The sequence below is a fragment of the Oncorhynchus masou genome, chromosome 6, assembly GCF_036934945.1.
Source record: "Oncorhynchus masou masou isolate Uvic2021 chromosome 6, UVic_Omas_1.1, whole genome shotgun sequence".
Taxonomy (NCBI): domain Eukaryota; kingdom Metazoa; phylum Chordata; class Actinopteri; order Salmoniformes; family Salmonidae; genus Oncorhynchus; species Oncorhynchus masou.
Window position 1 is genome coordinate 31,386,015 of NC_088217.1, and position 20,253 is coordinate 31,406,267.

Genomic DNA, 20,253 nt, shown 5'->3' on the forward strand with positions numbered 1-20,253 from the left:
TTTGTATAATGGCAATTTAGGATGGCAGTAGCATTGTTGATGAAATGCAGGCATCGCAGCAGAACTAGGAAGGGGTCTTGGGAAAAGAGGGTGCCAAAGAAGGGGGTGGCAAACATAGGATCTGTGCTCCAGTAGTCTCTTAGGGAGTTCTTCTTTACTATCCCCATGAGAAAGACTGTCAACACGAAGGTACACATTTCACTAATTGTGGTTGTCACCCATTTAGCGCCCAAGGTTGGGGGCCAGCTCCTCCCTGTCACTATCAGAATCTGATCCTGACTTTCATACTCAAACTCGTTGTCAGAATTTTAAAAAGTCTCCAGAATTTCCACATTTGTGAGTTGTCTCCTTTTGAAAGACATTGCTGATGTTACAGCTTAGCTCACGAGCTACATATATAAACAATCACACTGAATGGCTCAGAGTGGGAGTGAGAGGTTACATGGTTGACTGCCAGCACGCGCCACTTGTATCAATAAATCACTATCAGAAAATGTTTTGTGTGGTAATTATTCATATATTTACGGTTTTATTTTCAATTCCCGGTGACAAGTCATGCATTACATACACTAAGTTGACTGTGCCTTTAAACAGCTTGGAAAATTACAGAAAATTACATCATGGCTTTAGAAGCTTCTGATAGGCTAATTGACATAATTTGAGTCAATTGGAGGTGTACCTGTGGATGTATTTCAAGGCCTACCTTCAAACTCAGTGCCTCATGGGGAAATCTAAAGAAATCAGTCAAGACCCCAGAAAAAAAATTGTAGACCTCCACAAGTCTGGTTCAATCTTGGGAGAAATTTCCAAACGCTTGAAGGTACCACGTTCATCTGTACAAACAATAGTACGCAAGTATAAACACCATGGGACCACGCAGCCATCATACCACTCAGGAAAGAAACACGCTCTGTCTCCTAGAGGTGAACGTACTCTGGTGTGAGATGTTCAAATCAATCCCAGAACAACAGCAAAGGACCTTGTGAAGATTCTGGAGGAAACAGGTTCCAAAGTATCTATAGCCACAGTAAAACGAGTCCTACATCGACCTAACCTGAAAGGCCACTCAGCAAGGAAGAAGACACTGCTCCAAATCTGCCATAAAAAAGCCAGACGATGGTTTGCAACTGCACATGGAGACAAAGATCGTACTTTTTGGAGAAATGTCCTCTGATCTGATTAAACAAAAATGGAATTGTTTGGCCATAATGACCATCGTTGTGTTTGGAGGAAAAAGTGGGAGGCTTGCAAGCCGAAGAACACCATCCCAACCATGAAGCATGGGGGTGTTAGCCTCATGTTGTGGGGTGCTTTGCTGCTGGTGCACTTCACAAAATAGATGGCATCATCAGGTAGGAAAATTGTGGATATATTGAAGCAACATCTCAAGACGTCAATCAGGAAGTTAAAGCTTGGTGGCAAATGGGTCTTCCAAATGGACAATGACCCCAAAAGTTGTTGCAAAATGGCTTAAGGGCAAAAAAGTCAAGGTATTGGAGTGGAGTGGACATCACAAAGCCCTGACCTCAACCCCATAGATACTTTGTGGGCGGAACTGAAAAAGTGTGTGCGAGCAAGGAGGCCTACAAACCTGACTCAGTTACATCAGCTCTGTCAGGAGGAATGGGCCAACATTCACCCAACTTATTGTGGGATGCTTGTGGAAGGCTTCCTGAAACGTTTGACCCAAGTTAAACAATTTAATTGCAATGCTACCAAATACTAATTGAGTGTATGTAAACTTCTGATAGACTGGGAATGTGATGAAAGAAATAAAAGCTGAAATAAATCATTCTCTTTATTATTATTCTGACATTTCACATTCTTAAAATAGTGGTGATCTTAACTGACCTAAGACAAGGAATTTTTACTACGATTAAATGTCTTTGGCTCAGGTGTATGTAAACTTTTGACTTCAACTGTAACTACTACAGTGTGGAAATTGTGAAGGATATGTTCACATGTCAAATGTTTGCAGACGGGAGAAGTATGATGCTGAATAATCTGTGAATGGAAAATGTTGCAACTGTGGTGGGGAACATACTCCGGACTTCCTCGAGTGCCCTGTCAGGGTGACGGAGGTCGAAGGTGTCAAGGATCCGGGCTGCGCAGAGAATCTCCTATGTGGAGGCGATGGAGAAAGTCGAAGAGGCAACAGTGTTTAAAGATATGGCAGTGGATGCAATGCAACCTGTTTCTAGTGTTTTAAGTAAATTGGGTGACCTGGGTACACTTATTGTGGAGAAGGTTGATTTTGTGGCATTGATAGCCACAGTGATTAACAGTACAACACAAGTGTCTAAGAAGTCCAAGAAGCTGGGTGTCATATCTGCAGCCGGTACATTTTTAGGGCTCCAATACTTAATGGCAGGAGCACTACAATAACTTTTGTAGTTAGGAAATGTCCCGCCCACACAGGATGCTTCTGAGCCTGTGTTGGGACCTGATTAGAATGTTTTTACAGAAATGCAGGTTGATTTTGTTTAGTAAATTCATTTTTTGGTAGTTTGTATGATTATTTTATTTATTTTTACCAAAATGTTTTTGTTACGGATACCAGTATCCTGTGTGTGTATCCTGTGTGTGTGTGTGTGTATCCTGTGTTCTTTTCTCTCCTTCTCCCCTCACAGGTGAAAATCATCACTCCCCAATCAGTCACCAATCCAATCATCAATCAGAAGACACACCTCCTCTTGTTTCCTACCCTATCACAGTTCCTTTCCCTTGGTTTAAAAACCCTATCAGTTGTTTGCTCTAACATCAAGGCGGTGGCCCGTTCCTGTAGGTTCATGCTCTACAACATCCGCAGAGTACGACCCTGCCTCACACAGGAAGCGGCGCAGGTCCTAATCCAGGCACTTGTCATCTCCGGTCTGGATTACTGCAACTCGCTGTTGGCTGGGCTCCCTGCCTGTGCCATTAAACCCCTACAACTCATCCAGAATGCCGCAGCCCGTCTGGTGTTCAACCTTCCCAAGTTCTCTCACGTCACCCCGCTCCTCCGCTCTCTCCACTGGCTTCCAGTTGAAGCTCGCATCCGCTACAAGACCATGGTGCTTGCCTACGGAGCTGTGAGGGGAACGGCACCGCAGTACCTCCAGGCTCTGATCAGGCCCTACACCCAAACAAGGGCACTGCGTTCATCCACCTCTGGCCTGCTCGCCTCCCTACCACTGAGGAAGTACAGTTCCCGCTCAGCCCAGTCAAAACTGTTCGCTGCTCTGGCCCCCCAATGGTGGAACAAACTCCCTCACGACGCCAGGACAGCGGAGTCAATCACCACCTTCTGGAGACACCTGAAACCCCACCTCTTTAAGGAGTACCTAGGATAGGATAAAGTAATCCTTCTCACCCCCCCTTACATGATTTAGATGCACTATTGTAAAGTGGCTGTTCCACTGGATGTCATAAGGTGAATTCACCAATTTGTAAGTCGCTCTGGATAAGAGCGTCTGCCAAATGACTTAAATGTAAAATGTAATGCTCTAGAGCGCAATCTCTCTGTAGGTCTCTTTGTGTCACTCTCTCTTTGTGTATTAATCTCTCTTTTGTTTGAGCACCTACATAGCACTTTGTCCTCACCTGTGAGTATTGTTTCTGGTTATGGTGTTTGTTTGCTGGTGGGGAAACCAAGACAAGTCACCCATGGGCATACACTACCCGTAGGTAGACTTTGTTAAATACAGTAGTTAGAACTGGGTGGACCACCCACTGTATTTTTGGTTAGATAGCTGTTGTTAAAGTAGGCTAATCTAGGGGTGTTTTTGAATACTTATTGTTTCTTTCCTTGGGCCCAGCTCAGCCCCTTCCTGTCCCCCCCACCCCCTTGTGTTTTCAAATAAACCTTGAGTTTGATGGTAGATTTCAGTTGTCCTGGTTATTTCGTTCACACTTTTACTTTGTCACTATTATAATTTACCTGAGTTATGTTACGGGTCTCATTACCATCCCCCCCTAGACTGTCGGGTTTTCCTTTCCTTTCTTGTGATCCTTATTATACACCCGCACATTAGGTGGCGAAATGCACATTTAATTGTTGCGAACGCCATTATACCATAGAAGAAGGAAACGTCATCCTCCCGGAAGTGTGCATTTGGTACGAAAATAAATCTACGCGCGATTATACATAGCTAACGTTACTCGTCAGAGTTTCTGAATTATTTTCTCACTTTTGGTTTAGCGAATCAAAACTGTAAGAAACTAACTACTGCTTATCAAGAACTGTCATCATGGCCAATTTGAATGAAGCTGATTTACCACCAAATCTGACTTGCCTCAAAGTAAGTGCTTGTTCAAAACAACTCTCACATCGACAAGCTAACGCTAGTTAGTTAGCTAACGTTATCTATTTTCTCAAAATAGCTTAACAAAATAGTATAAACCCATGTTAGCAAGCGAATATAGCATATGCGTCAGCCAGTTACTATAGCTAGCTAACTAACTTTTATTGTTTTGGCTTTTTAAACATGCATACAGCTAACGTTAGTTAGCAAACAAAAAAGCTAGCTATTTAGCCCAGCAGTGTATATAATGTTGGTGCCTTTAGCAACACGTTATTAAAAGCAGTTTGTTAATGTGTTGCTCACCAAGTAACTATCATACTGACGGTATTATTTCTGCAATGCAGAATGTTGATACCATTCTCCGATGTCCCATTTGTTTCGAATTCCTGAGTATCGCAATGATGACCAAATGCTCTCACAACTGTAAGTTACCCAGATTTTGTCGTCACTAGACACAACCCATTAATTTTCAAAACAATGTTATAGCTGTACCGTCAGGTGTAGGCTATAGAAGATAACACTTGTCTCATAATAATATTGTATCCACACCTGATTATGTGAATTTCTCATTACAGTCTGCTCTTTGTGCATAAGAAAATTTATGTCCTACAAATTACAATGTCCAGTATGCAATTCAGTAAGTATGATGCATGGTGGCACTGCATCATGGCAATAAAACGATCTTTCAAATGTAATCTGTCTAGGTAGCTTGAACATGTCAAAATCAGACAAGCATGTATTTTTCTCTATTTTAGCCTACAACAGAACAGGACCTAAGAAACAACCGGATACTGGATGACCTGGTCACAAACTTTAAATCTGCAAGGTACCTATTGTGTATTAAATACTCACATGATATGCTGGTAGAAAAACAGAAATTGAGAAGAAATCCATAATGTATCTAGTCTATATCTTGAAGCATATATTCAGGCAACATGTAGCTCAACTGAGCCTTGATAAATGTGCTTACCGATACCATAGATGAACTGCCAATTCATAATAGAGAAACCACAACACTTTGTATTTTGAAAAGGCCACCATGCTCAGTGTCTCAAGGTGAAATCTATGCCTGATACCATAAGCCCAACTTCAAATGCATGTGTATTATGCACCGAGTGTGCAAAACATTAAGACACCTGCTCTCTCCAAGACCTAGACTGACCAGGTGAATCTACAGTGCATTCGGAAAGTATTCCGTCCCACTGACTTTTTGGCTTAGTCATCACTGTGTGTAGATTGAAGAGGAGGAAAAAAAATGTAATCCATTTTAGAATAAGGCTGTAACATAACAAAATGTGGGGAAGGGGTATGAATACTTTCTGAATGCACTGTAGGTAAAAGCTATGATCCCTTAATGATGTCACTTGCTAAATCGACTTCAATTAGTGTAGATGAAGGGGAGGAGACAGGTTAAAGAAGGATTTTTAAGCATTGAGACATGGATTGTGTATGTGTGACATTGAGGGTGAATGGGCAAGGCACAAGATTTATGGTAATGGGTGCCAGGCGCACCGGTTTGTGTCAAAAACTGCTGGGGTTTTTACACTTAACAGTTTCCCGTGTGTATCAAGAATGGTCCACCACCCAAAAGACATTCAGCCAACTTGACACGACAGTGGGAAGCTTTGGAGTCAACATGAGCCCAGAATGGCCGTGGAACACTTTCAACACCTTGTAGAGTCCATGCCCCTACGAATTGAGGCTGTTCTGAGGGAATGTCGACTCAATATTAGGAAGGTGTTCCTACTGTTTGGTATACTCAGTGTATACATTCAGAACCATTCAGAGAGTGCTGTTTTGTGTACTGGCTTTATAAGTTTTGTTCTGATGTTTGGGAATGCAATTAAAATGTGTAATTTTAGAATGATTATACTGAGAATAAAGTGGAAGGAATGATAAACTTCCTCTGGAGGCTTCGTCTGGCCTTGCGATTTGTCAGCTCATTAATCTAACACCCACTGTTAATAGCATTTTTCTACCACTTTATGTGACAGTTGCATAGTGTTACAATATGTCTATTAATTGACAACAAAAAAGCAAGCAGCATGAAATACTTTACTTTGGCCTTTAGGGTAATGTATTTCCCTCCCTATATTGGACGTTGTGTTTAGGGAGCAGATATCCTGGTTTCCTGGTAACTATCAGGATGCCCTTTCCTCTGGGAACTGGGTGATTCATGCCTTCTCTAAAACCATGGCTCTGCATTCCTCCCTGTTATTCACAATGGAACTGGCCTGCATCTGAATAGTAAATCAGGCATGCAATCAGGTCAAACTGTCATGTGGGCTTAGATCATCTCATCCTCTTCTGCCTGGGCTCAACCCATGCCGAAGTGCACCTCGTGGGGGAAAATTACAACTCTACAGTGTCCTCCGTCTCCTTGCTCTTCCCCAGAGGGCATAGGGGTACATTGTGTGTGTGTTAGGGGTTGGGCGATATTAGGACAGCATCATCTATCGACAGCTGTCATTGATGGTGATGACATCGTGATGTGACAGACGATGGTTTAGCCTATTTGAATTTGACTGGCGCCACGCAGTAAAGAACATCTTGCATGGCAGCACATGTGACATTCTGATACTTTACCTATTCCTATTTTTATAGCCTCATTCAGTACGTATGTTGTATACAGAATAGAGGTCGACTGATTTCAAGTTTTCATAACAATCGGAAATTGGTATTTTTGGGCTCCGATTTATATATAAATAAAACAGTTATTTTTAAAAATACCTTTTTATTTAACTAGGCAAGTCAGTTAAGAGCACGTTCTTATTTTCAATGACTGCCTAGGAACTGGGTTAACTGCCTTGTTCAGGGGCAGAACGACAGATTTTCACCTTGTCAGCTCAGGGGACCCAATCTTGCAACCGCACAGTTAACTTGTCCAACGCTCTAACCATTGCACTCCACGAGTAGCCTGCCTGTTACGCAAATGCAGTAGAAGCCAAGGTAAATTGCTAGCTAGCATTAAACTTATCTTTAAAAAAAAACAAGCAATCATAATCACTAGTTATAACTACTGATCCAGTTTAGCAGGCAATATTAACCAGGTGAAATTGTAATTTCTCTTGCGTTCATTGCACGCAGAGTCAGGGTATATGCAACAGTTTGGGCTGCCTGGCTCATTGCGAACTATTTTGCCAGAATTTTACGTAATTATGACATACATTGAAGGTTGTGCAATGTAACAAGAATATTTAGATTTAGGGATGCCACCCGTTAGATAAAATACCGAACGGTTCCGTATTTCACTGAAATAATAAACGTTTTGTTTTCGAAATGATAATTTCCGGATTCGATCATATTAATGACCAAAGGCTCGTATTTCTGTGTGTTATTATGTTATAATTAAGTCTGATTTGGTAGAGCAGTCTGACTGTGCATCAGCAGGACCGTAATCATTCATTCAAACAGCACTTTCGTGCGTTTTGCCAGCAGCGCTTCGCAAGCACAGCGCTGTTTATGACTTCAAGCCTATCAGCCTAATGGCTGGTGTAACCAATGTGAAATGGCTAGTTAGTTAGCTGGGTGTGCGCTAATACTGTTTCAAACGTCATATAAATACTGTTTTATAGTCCTATAAATACTATATTAATTACAACCTAAAACCTCTTACCTTGGAATATTGAAGTCTCATGTTAAAAGGAACCACCAACTTTCATATGTTCTCATGTTCTGAGCATGGAACTTAAACGTTAGCTTTTTTACATGGCACATATTTTACAACACTTTGTTTTTGCATTATTTAAACCAAATTTAACATGTTTAATTTATTTGAGGCTAAATTGATTTTATTGATGTTTTATGTTAAGTTAAAATAAGTGTTAATTCAGTGTGGTTGTAATTGTCATTATTACAAATAATAACATTTAAAAAAAATTGGCAGATTAATCAGTATCGGCTTTTTTCATCATCCAATAATCGTTATCGGTATCGTTGTTGAAAAATCATAATCGGTCGACCTCTAATACAGAATGCAATAGTGGGATGTAGGCCAGACAGAATGGAGAATTCCACCAAAGCAGCGCAAAATGGCCAGTCAGAAAATATAGTTTTTTGCTCTGTCAGATGCATGGCCTTTTTTTGTTGTTGTAACGGACACTAGCTGTTTAAAAGAAACTTAGCCTCTATTCCCGTCTCTCCATTTGATAGGCTATGAATCTGACTATGGGCTCTTAGGCTACGCTTTCATTGTTTTATGCATGGCTTTCTTCTAATCAAACAATGAATGTAATGGAGTTCTATCTCAGTTGTTTGAAAAGCCTAAAAAAAGGTAAGGTAGCCAGGGGACTAATAATAAGAGAGAACCAACATTATCAATAGCCTTTTGAAAAATCAAATGCCAAGTTTAATGAAGTTAAGCTTATTAAGAAATAAATTATTCAAGCGATCCGGGTAAATCCCTCCATGTGAGGTTTAAAACCAAATGGCCAATAACTTAGCGTCACTCAGTAAAACATGACTCTCGAGTCAGTAAAAAGAGTTGTGCAGTTTGCAAATGATTAGTTATTTTTGAACATCACTACCTACTAGGCCTATCATAAGCTTTAAGTACTACGCTAGTACTTCCTGGTTTGGAGGCTTATCTAAGTTGCTGAAGTTAGCCCAGAATAAGCTGATCAGGGTGGTATTGAAGGTGAGTCCACATACTCACATAGACATGAGCTTCTTTCAGGAACTCTACTGGCTGCTTGTTGAGGGTTTCCCAGAGTAGTCTGGGTTTGGTTTACAGGAGTATTTATGGTCCTGCACCCAGATATCTAACTGATTACTTTCCCCAGGTTAGGGACGCACACAATCACAGCACCAGATCAGGTGTTGCTAATTTGTGTTTATACAGTTTCAGGAGTATTGCTGGAAAGGTACTTTCTTGTATGCTGGAGCTTCAGAGTGGAATGTGTTGCCTCTGCCCATATAAACGTCTTCAATATTATTTATTATTTTAGGCAAATAAAGCAATTATTATCAAGTTCTGAAGATGGTAGACCGGTTATACATCAAGGGCTGATAGAAACAAACTCACTACGGTAAGACAGTCTGAGGAACGGGCTGTCACTGCTCCGTCATCAAATCAAAGTGTATTGGTCATGTACACAGATTTGTAGTGAAATGCTTGTTTCTAGCTCCAACAGTGAAGTTATACATAGCAAAAGAAAATAAACAATACACACACACTACAGAAAATAATACAAGTTGTATGGGATGAGCCATGACTAGAATACAGTATATACTATACATATAAAGTGGGTGAAACAGTATGTAAACATTATTAATGTGAACAGTGTTGAATGACTATGTACATAGGGGAGAGGTCTCTAAGGTTCAGGGCATGGTACTGGGCGGAGGCAGGCTAGTGGTGACTGTTTAACAGTTCGATGCCCTGGAGATTGAAGCTGTTTATTTGATTTATTTAACCAGGTAGGCCAGTTGAGAACAAGTTTCCTTTACAACTGCGACCTGGCCAAGATAAAGCAAAGCAGTGCGACACAAACAACACAGGGTCCGGGCAGCGATTGGTTGAAGAGCATGCATTTAGTTTTACTAGCATTTAAGAGCAGTTGGAGGCCATAGGAGATTTGTATGGCATTGAAGCTCGTCTGGAGGTTAGTTAGTACAGTGTCCAAAGAAGGGCCAGAAGTATACTGAATGGTGTCGTCTGCGTAGAGGTGGATCAGAGAATCACCAGCAGCAAGAGCGACATCATTGATGGGAACAGAAAAAAAGAGTGCCCGAGTGAGTTTGCTTTCCTACCTGCCTGTGTATATTGGTTCCCAACTTCCTTGAAAAGTTGCATATCGCGGGGGCTATTCGATGCTTATGCAGTACGTCACAGGATGTTTTTGTGCTGGTCAAGGGCAGTCAAGTCTGGAGTGAACCAAGGGCTATATCTGTTCTTAGTCCTACCTTTTTTTTGAACGGGGCATGCTTATTTAAGATGGTTAGGAAAGCACTTTTAAAGAATAACCAGGTCTACTCTACTGATGGAATGAGGTCAATATCCTTCCAGGATACCCGTGCCATGTCGATTATAAAGGCCTGCTCACTTAAGTGTTTCAGGGAGTGCATGACAGTGATGAGGGGTGGTCTTTTGACAGCGGACCCATTACGCATGCAGGCAATGAGGCAGTGATCGCTGAGATCCTGGTTGATGACAGCAGAGGTGTATTTACAGTGCATGTTGGTCAGGATGATATCTATGAGGGTGCCCGCATTTACGGATTTAGGGTTGTACCTGTTAGGTTCCTTGATCATTTTTGTGATAAGGAGGACATCTTAAAATATATAAATATATCCCATTTAGCAGACGCTTTTGTCCAAAGCGACTTACAAGTCGGCTGGGGCCACTACTTTTGCATATGGGTGGCCCCAGTGGGAATCGAACCCACGACGCTTGGCGTTGCAAGCGCCATGCTCTACCGACTGAGCCACACAGGACCCACATGCTTGGATTGTGGGATGGCGGTGTGTTAAGGATATCCCAGTTTAGGTCACCTAACAGTATGAACTCTGAAGGTAGAAGGGGGGGCAATTAATTCACATATGGTGTCCAGGGCACAGCTGGGGGCTGAGGGGGTTCTATAACAAGCGGCAACAGTTAGACTTATTTCTGGAATGGAGGATTTTTAAACGTAGGAGCTCAAACTCTGGGCAGAGACCTGTATAGCATGACAGAACTCTGCAGACTATCTCTGCTGTAGATTGCATCTCCACTCCATGTTGTTGTTGGGGATGTTTTTTTCTGAATTTTTGGTAGCCTTCCTAATCCAGGATTCAGACACGGATACCATTTTCTGGTCTGGTAGTCTATTCAGGGTACATAAAAGACCACTGTCCACACCAGCAGCAACCCAGCATGTTTTGAGATTCCAACCATTTTAATGTCTGGATGATCCTCACGTTCTCTGGTCTGATTCATTTTAGTTAGGAGTCCTTTCATAAACACTCTGGGGTAAAATGGGTCGTTCCCTCCTTTTGGCATAATTTCTGTGCTCACGTGGGCGTGGTTACTGACAGGGTAAAACTTTACACACAAAAAACTAATTTAGAAGGCTTAAATCATGTTTCGTCTTCTGACAAATAGTTTCATATTTAGTCATATAAGTTCCACAGAATTTAGATGTAAATCTGATAACTGGGACGTATGCATTTGTAGATTTACCATTATTTGGTTATACCCTCCTTAAAGATACCCCAAAACAACTGATTTGACATGATTATTGTTTAAGTCCCTCCCGACCATTTCCCACATTATTTACGTTAGAAATATTGTTTCAATAGCCAACTTTTTTATGTTAATGTTTTGGGAAGAGTCTCTTCACTCAAAGGATTCTTTCCCCTCTCCATATTGCAGTGCAGAGTTCCTGCAAGGTATTTACGACCATCTTAAAACTGGCCAACTGAAGTCATGACACCCTTCAAAGCTCGATTTTTAACTAAAGATCACATTTTTTTCAAATAATGTACAACTATTTGGTGGAATGTGCTTCGTGGCTGCTTGAATGGCAAGTAAAATTTTGTCTGGAAGACCACGTTAATTTGTACACAACAAAAAGCAAAGCAAGCCAAGCATCACACCATTTTTCTACCTAAATTCCTTTTTTCCTACCATGTCTCATTCACTCAATTGCGTTCTGACCCCCCCCCCACACACACGCACACAAGCTCCCATTAGGCCTACAGAAATAAATGCTATTAAACATATCTAACTGATGGGCTACAAAAGCTAGATTCTTAGGGCTGTTGCGGTGACAGTATTACCACCACACCAGCCAGTAAAGTTTCACGTGACAGTCACGGTCATCTCCTTTTTATGCACTCTGGACATACTTTGGTAGTACCGAACTTACAGCCATCAGGTCCAAATGACCTGGGCCCAGATTCACAAAACACTTCTTGCGCAAATACTTTAGAAGCTGCTTAAGAAGAAAAAACGAGTTCATAAGCTAGTTCGTAAGTGCAATTCCTCAACAATACCTTAAGATTTTAATGAGTTTCTTACGAATATCTTCTTAAGATGTTTGTTTCTAGGCAACCGATTTAGCTAGCTACCAATGGCAATCATGTTAGAACAGTAATCTCAGTTGGAAATGTGCTAAAACATGTTCTTGGGTTTAAAATAATCAATACTGAAACTTTCAGAAGTTTGTGAGGGAATTAAACATTTTCAATTGCTTTTAACTTTTCTCTCTCTGCCCTGAGTTTAAGACCAGGGTTTAGCTATCTTGGATTTTAAGAACATTTCCAATAACTTTATTTTTCAAGAATCTAATTTCTTAACTTTTTGCTTAAGGAGAAACATAAGAAATGGCACAAGAGAATGTTCAATAACTTTTTTGAGGAATTGCAACTTTGCTTAACTTAAGTCTATAGTTAAAGAAAAAATGGCAGTTAAGACATTTCTTCTTAAGAAGGTTTTGTGATTCTTGCCCCTTGTTTTTAGGGCTCTCTTGTCCCTCAAACCACTCTGACATCAATGCAAATGCAATCGAAATGACACCAAACACACTAGCCCTATAGTACTTTTAAAACTTAACTATGATGAACAATTAAAATAAATAAATTTGACAGCAGGTTGAAACGGTGTATAACATGGTTATTGTGGATGTTGTTTCAAAGCCTAACACAATGAAATGGACAGCACTTTCTAAGGTGATGATTAATTCAAAACTTGCATATGCAAATCATATCATATGCATAGGCTTATGAGCCCGCCCCCCCAAAAAAATCAAATGTAAATTATGATTGTGCTGTTATGCGGTAGGCTGTGTATTGTATATTACGCATGGCAGAAAAACATCAAACACAACTGATTTAACTCTCCTGCTGTGTCCTGGTTGAATTGGACTGATTTACAAGTCTTCGCTCTGAAAAATGTAGTTCATTTAATCTGATTGTCAAGGTTTCATGACTTTGTCCACACAGGGCATTTGAACACACAAAATACATTTTGATATTTAAGTTTTGTACACCTGTGGTGTTCCCGGTCAAAAATGACCGGTCAATAGAAATGAATGGGTGAGACTACAATTAGTGTATAAAATTGAGTTCAGGCACATGCCCACTTCCTCTCCCAGGCCCCTACATGCATGTGTGTTTGACCACACACACCTCACTCCCCTTCTTGGCTTCCATGGCAACCCCCATGGGAACCTTTCCCCAATAGAATCTTTCCCCCATAGGAACCACACCTGTTTGTGAGAATCCCAACAATCATAACATCAATAATATATAGAACTTTTCTTGCAGCTCTGGTATATAAAGCTTTTTTGAGGCCTTGCTCACAATTTATTCTGTGGCAGCACAATGACCAAACGATATACTGTATATGATGCTCTTGATCATATATTTGATCATGACACTGGTGAGGAGGAGAGAGTCCTTGTTAAACTTTGACACAAACTAGTCTGTGATAAATAGCACTATGTTTCATTTGAGTATTTGTTAGAGTCAAATAATCCATACATTATGCTTATTTTAAACTCAAAAATGAGTTGTATGGGCTCAGGTCAATGAGGCTTACAGGTCATAAATAGCAAATAGAAGTTCAAAACTTGTAATGTTCACACAAACTTAGGTAGATAAAAAGATCAAACACATTAGGTGATAATATGTATTATTATGGATTTATAATCCGCTATAATGGGGCGGTCATTTTGGACCGGGAATACAGAATTAATTAACATGAAACGAACACAACAGGAGGGTTAAGATGTCTTTGGTACATAATTGGTGTAGTCTATACTCCATAATTAAACAAATTCAAGTAATGGCATTTGAATGTGGACTGTGTAATAATGCTTACTGAATGGACTTGTTACCTTATGCTACACTCCAGCATTTCTAGCCATGATCTGGGAGAGAACGTATATCCCTAGATGATGCTGTTGGTTGATTGTACAGGGCGGCTTACAGTTAGCCTAAAATTGGATTTTGAATAGAGCATTTCTGGTAGATTTTGATAAATAATTGGGTGACAATACAGTTAGCTATACAGAATCTCACCACCATGCGTTTCCATCTCATCCTCTCTCTCCTTTATTCCATTCTCTAGCATGCAAACATGGTGTCAACAGTTACTATCGACATGTTACTAAACCTATTACTATCGATGTTCCTGAACATATTTCACTTCAGTTCCCAAATTTAGTACTGGGTAACTGCAGGAACAAGGTTGGAGAGCACATGGCAGAATATCACTTGTTGGGGCAGTGAGAGCATGCTCATCAAACAGGAATATCACCTGTTGGGGCAGTGACAGCATGCTCCTCAAACAACAGGAATATCACCTGTTGGGGCAGTGACAGCATGCTCCTCAAACAGGAATATCACCTGTTGGGGCAGTGACAGCATGCTCCTCAAACAGTGGTTGATGCGTGGAGTGAAATAAGCGTTGTATTCATTTCTCAGCTGCTACAAAACAGAGGGCGCACGGCCTCCACTTGCTATTTGAGTGCACACAGGTGATTTGTCTTTTTTTCCTGCCCCTGTTCACGCCCGTTTGATAATGGGCCTTTCTTAACCTAAACTAATTTCAAAATATGATCAATTGAGGAGAGAACAGCTGTCCACCCTGAGGCAAGAGAACAGAGTGCAAGCTTTTTTTGTGCCACTTTTTCAAACATCAGTAATGTGTAGTCATACAATGTAGCCCCTATGTTTTGATTTCTAAGACATTCGAAGGTTTGTATCATTCACAACTAAAGTTGCCAAATAACTCTTAATGTAGCATATAGGACCTGTTTTAAATTATCACTTTATTATGCTCAACATTTCCATTTCATATGTGCAGTCACTGTAATGGGAAAAATATCCTTTCTATTTTATTCAGCTAAGTTCAATTTTATTGTTCTTACTATAAAATCATATCAAATAAAATAATGGCACAGGACTTAAAATAATTGGATTGCTGTGGAATGCTGTGGTAGCCATGCTGGTTAAGTGTGCTTTGAATTCTAAATAAATCACAGACAGTGTCACCAGCAAAGCACCATCACACCACCACCTTCATGCTTCACGGTGGGAACCACACATGCGGAGATCATCCATTCACCTACTCTGCATCTCACAAAGACACGGCGGTTAGAACCAAAAATCTCAAATTTGGACTCATCAGAACAAAGAACAGATTTCCACCAGTTCATTGCTCGTGTTTTTTGGCCCAAGCAAGTGTCGTCTTCTTATTGGTGTCCTTTAGTAGTGGTTTCTTTGCAGCAATTCGACCATGAAGGCCTGATTCACGCAGTCTCCTCTGAATAGTTGATGTTGAGATGTGTCTGTTACTTGAACTCTGTGAAGCATTTACTTGGGCTTCAATCTGAGGTGCAGTTAACTCTAATGAACTTATCATCTGCAGCAGAGGTAACTCTGGGTCTTCCTTTCTGGCTGCAGGTCCTCATGAGAGCCAGTTTCATCATAGTGCTTGATGATATTTGCGACTGCACTTGAAGAAACTTTTTTTCTTGAAATGTTCCACATTGACTGACCTTCATGTCTTAAGGTAATGGTGGACTGTCGTTTCTCTTTGCTTATTTGAGCTGTTCTTGTCATAATATGGACTTGGTATTTTACCATAGAGGGCTATCTTCTGTATACCAACCCTACCTTGTCACAACACAACTGATTGGCTCGAATGCATTAACCTGTTGAAACTCTAGGGGCGCAATTTCATTTTTGGATGAAAAACGTTCCCGTTTTAAACAAGATATTTTGTCACAAAAAGATGCTCGACTATGCATATAATTGGTAGCTTTGGAAAGAAAACACTCTGACGTTTCCAGAACTGCAAAGATATTTTCTGTGCGTGCCCTAGAACGTGAGCTTCAGGCAAAACCAAGATGAGACGGCATCCAGGAAATGAGCAGGATTTTTGAGGCTCTGTTTTCCATTGTCTCCTTATATGGCTGTGAATGCGAGAGGAGTAAGTCTGCCCTTTCTGTCGTTTCCCCAAGGTGTCTGCAGCATTGTGACGTATTTGTAGGCATATCATTGGAAGATTGACCATAAGAGACCACATTTATCAGGTGTCCGCCCGGTGTCCTGCGCCGAAATTGGTGCGCAAAAGTCAGCTGCAAGTATTTTTCCACAGAATTCAGAGAAGAATGCAGGCTTCCACGAACGATATATCAATGAAGAGATATGTGAAAAAACACCTTGAGGATTGATTCCAAACAACGTTTGCCATGTTTCGGTCGATATTATGGAGTTAATTCGGAAAAAGTTTGACGTTGTAGGTGACTGAATTTTCGGTTAGTTTCGGTAGCCAAATGTGATGTACAAAACGGAGCGATTTCTCCTACACACAGACGCTTTCAGGAAAAACTGCGCATTTGGTATGTAACTGAGAGTCTCCTCATTGAAAACATCCGAAGCTCTTCAAAGGTAAATGATTTTATTTATTTGTTTATCTGGTTTTTGTGAAAATGTTGCGTGCTAAATGCTACACAAAATGCTAAGCTAGCTTAGCATACTCTTACACAAATTAGTCAATTGCTATGGTTCAAAAGCATATTTTGAAAATCTGAGATGACAGTGTTGTTAAGAAAAGGCTAAGCTTGAGAGCAGGCGCATTATTTTATTTTTATTTGCGATTTTCAGAAATCGTTAACGTTGCGTTATGCTAATGAGCCTGAGGCTTTAGTCACGATCCCGGATCCGGGATGGGGAGTTTCAAGAAGTTGAGAAGGAAAGAAATTCCACAAATTAACTTTGAACAAGCCACACCTGTTAATTGAAATGCATTCCAGGTGACTACCTCATGACACAGGTTGAGAGAATACTTAGTGTGCAAACTGTCAAGGCAAAGGGTTGCTACTTTGAAGAATCTCAAATATAAAATATATTTTGATTGAACACTTTGGTTACATGATTCCATATGTGATATTTCATAGTTCTGATGTCTTCACTATTATTCTACAATGTAGAAAATAGTAAAAATAAAGAGAAACCCTTGAATGAGTAGGTGTGTCAACTTTTGACTGGTACTGTATATTTTCGGATGGAAAAATGCTTTCACTGTAAACTTGAACGACTAAAACCAGATATAAAGTATGTAGAATAGATAGTAGATAATGTTATAATCTTGGAACTAACAATCACCAAAATAAAAGCCAGATGGACATTATTAGCCATAGCAAAATGCATAGAATTACAGGAAATTGGCTTTAAAACTGCAACAATTTCTCTCGCCTCCATGGCAAAATTTGCTAAAAAAATTAAAAATGTATGCATCACCAAGGTGGGGGGGGGGGTCCTTAAATTTTCTCTAAAATTCAGATGGGCCGACCTGGCCCATTGCCATGCCCCCTGCCACGCTTACCACCTAAGTCCATTTTGAAATCCAGATATTTTGATGGGCATCCTAATCCAGTTATTGTCATATATTGTTTTTTCAATAGGGATGAATTTGCTTGCATCTTTACTGTATGTGCATTAAAATCATATTCTAATTTTGTTGGGACTAATTCACCACCTGAGGAAATGGAAACTCAACATATCTGGATTGCTAACTCTAAATATAATATCCACTGCTAGTAACATGTATTAATCTAACAGTAAATGTAATGTCCAAAAAACATTGCAGTTGTAGCCTACCGCTCAATGAGGCCTATGCTATCACAATGGCCAAAGCACATAATCATTTTGTGCGCATCTTATCTCAAATCTACCTCTAAGATCCTTTGAGGACTTGTCAAGGACCATATCACCACCCTACCTGACACCCTAGACCCACTCCAATTTGCTTACCGCCCAGATAGGTCAACAGACTACGCAATCTCAACCACACCGCCCTAACCCATCTGGACAAGAGGAATACCTATGTGAGAATGCTGTTCATCGACTACAGCTCAGCATTTAACACCATAGTACCCTCAACTCTTCATCAAGCTCGAGACCCTGGGTCTCGACCCCGCCCTGTGCAACTGGGTACTGGACTTCCTGACGGGCCGAACCCAGGTGGTGAGGGTAGGTAACATCTCCACCCCGCTGATCCTCAACACTGGAAACTGGGGCCCCACAAGGGTACGTTCTGAGCCCTCTCCTGTACTCCCTGTTCACCCATGACTGCGTGGCCACGCACACCTCCATCTCAATCAAGTTTGCGGACGACACTACAGTGGTAGGCTTGATTACCAACAAGGACGAGACGGCCTACAGGGAGGAGGTGAGGGCCCTCGGAGTGTGGTGTCAGAAAAATAACCTCACACTCAACGTCAACAAAACAAAGGAGATGATCGTGGACTTCAGGAAACAGCAGAGAGAGCACCCCCCTATCCACATCGATGGGACAGTAGACATCACGGACAAACTGGTCCACCCACACAGACAGCGTCGTGAAGAAGGCACAGCAGCGCCTCTTCAACCTCAGGAGGCTGAAGAAATTTGGCTTGTCACCAAAAGCACTCACAAACTTCTACAGATGCACAATCAAGAGCATCCTGTCGGGCTGTTTCACCGCCTGGTATGGCAACTACTCCGCCCACAACCATAAGGCTCTCCAGAGGGTAGTGAGGTCTGTACAATGCATCACCGGGGGCAAACTACCTGCCCTCCAGTACACCTACACCACCCGATGTCACAGGAAGGCCTTAAAGATCATCAAGGATAACAACCACCCGAGCCACTGCCTGGTCACCCTGCTATCATCCAGAAGGCGAGGTCAGTACAGGTGCATCAAAGCAGGGACAGAGAGACTGATAAACAGCTTCTATCTCAAGGCCATCAGACTGTTAAACAGCCACCACTAACATTGAGTGGCTGCTGCCAACACTGACTCAACTCCAGCCACTTTAATAATGGGAATTGATGTAAAATATATCACTAGCCACTTTAAACAATGCTACTTAATATAATGTTTATATACTGTACTCTCATCTATTGCATCTTTATGTAATACATGTATCACTAGCCACTTTAACTATGCCACTTTGTTTACATACCCAACATTACTCATCTCATATGTATATACTGTACTCGATACCATCTACTGCAACTTGCCTATGCCGTTCTGTACCATCACTCATTCATATATCTTTATGTACATATTCTTTATCCCTTTACACTTGTGTGTATAAGGTAGTAGTTTTGTAATTGTTAGGTTATATTACTCGTTGGTTATTACTGCATTGTCGGAACTAGAAGCACAAGCATTTCGCTACTCTCGCATTAAGAGCTGCTAACCTTGTGTATGTGACAAATAAATTTGATTTGGTTGTAAAATCGTTGCTATTGAGCACATGTGTACAGTGCATTCGTAAGTTATTCAGACCCCTTTGACTTTTTCCACATTTTGTTACATTATAGCCTTGTTTTAAAATTGTCTGAATATATTTTTTCCCCCTCATCAATCTACACACACACACTACCCCATAATGACAAAGCAAATTTTTGAACATTTTGCAAATGTATAAAAAATTCTAAACTATCACATTTACATATAGTTGAAGTTGGAAGTTTACAAACAGTTAGGTTGGAGTCTGACAGGCTAATTAACATCATTTGAGTGAATTGGAGGTGTACCTGTGGATGTTTTTCAAGGCCTACCTTTAAACTCAGTCCCTCTTTGCTTGACATGGGAATATCAAAAGAAATCAGCAAAGACCTCAGAAAAAAATTGTGGACCACCACAAGTCTGGTTCATCCTTGGGAGCAATTTCCAAATGCCTGAAGGTACCACGTTCATCTGTACAACAATATTACGCAAGTATAAACACCATGGGGCCACGCTGCCATCATACTACTCAGGAAGTGGATGCGTTCTATCTCCTAGAGGTGAACGTACTTTGGTGCAAAAAGTGCAAATCAATCCCAGAACAACAGCAAGGACCTTGTGAAGATGCTGGAGGAAATGGGTACAAAAGTATCTATAGCCACAGTAAAATGAATCCTATATCGACATAACCTGAATGGCCGCTCATTTAAGGAAGAATCCACTGCTCCAAAACCGCCATAAAAAAGCCAGACTACGGTTTGC

At 40.9% G+C, this 20,253-nt stretch overlaps 1 protein-coding gene across 4 annotated transcripts in view; it reads left to right on the forward strand.

The window, feature by feature from the left end:
* Positions 1-4,085: 4,085 nt before the first annotated feature.
* Positions 4,086-20,253, forward strand: part of LOC135541893 (E3 ubiquitin-protein ligase RAD18-like) — a 111,048-nt gene continuing 94,880 nt past the window's right edge. For all 4 annotated transcript variants that reach the window (XR_010456005.1, XM_064968377.1, XM_064968380.1 and 1 more), the window contains exons 1-4: positions 4,086-4,280; positions 4,628-4,706; positions 4,859-4,920; positions 5,039-5,109. Coding sequence is in view for 3 of the 4 variants with exons in the window: in XM_064968377.1 (XP_064824449.1) it covers positions 4,230-4,280; positions 4,628-4,706; positions 4,859-4,920; positions 5,039-5,109 (263 nt within the window). In the remaining variant the exon portion in view is untranslated. The remainder of the gene's footprint in view (positions 4,281-4,627; positions 4,707-4,858; positions 4,921-5,038; positions 5,110-20,253) is intronic.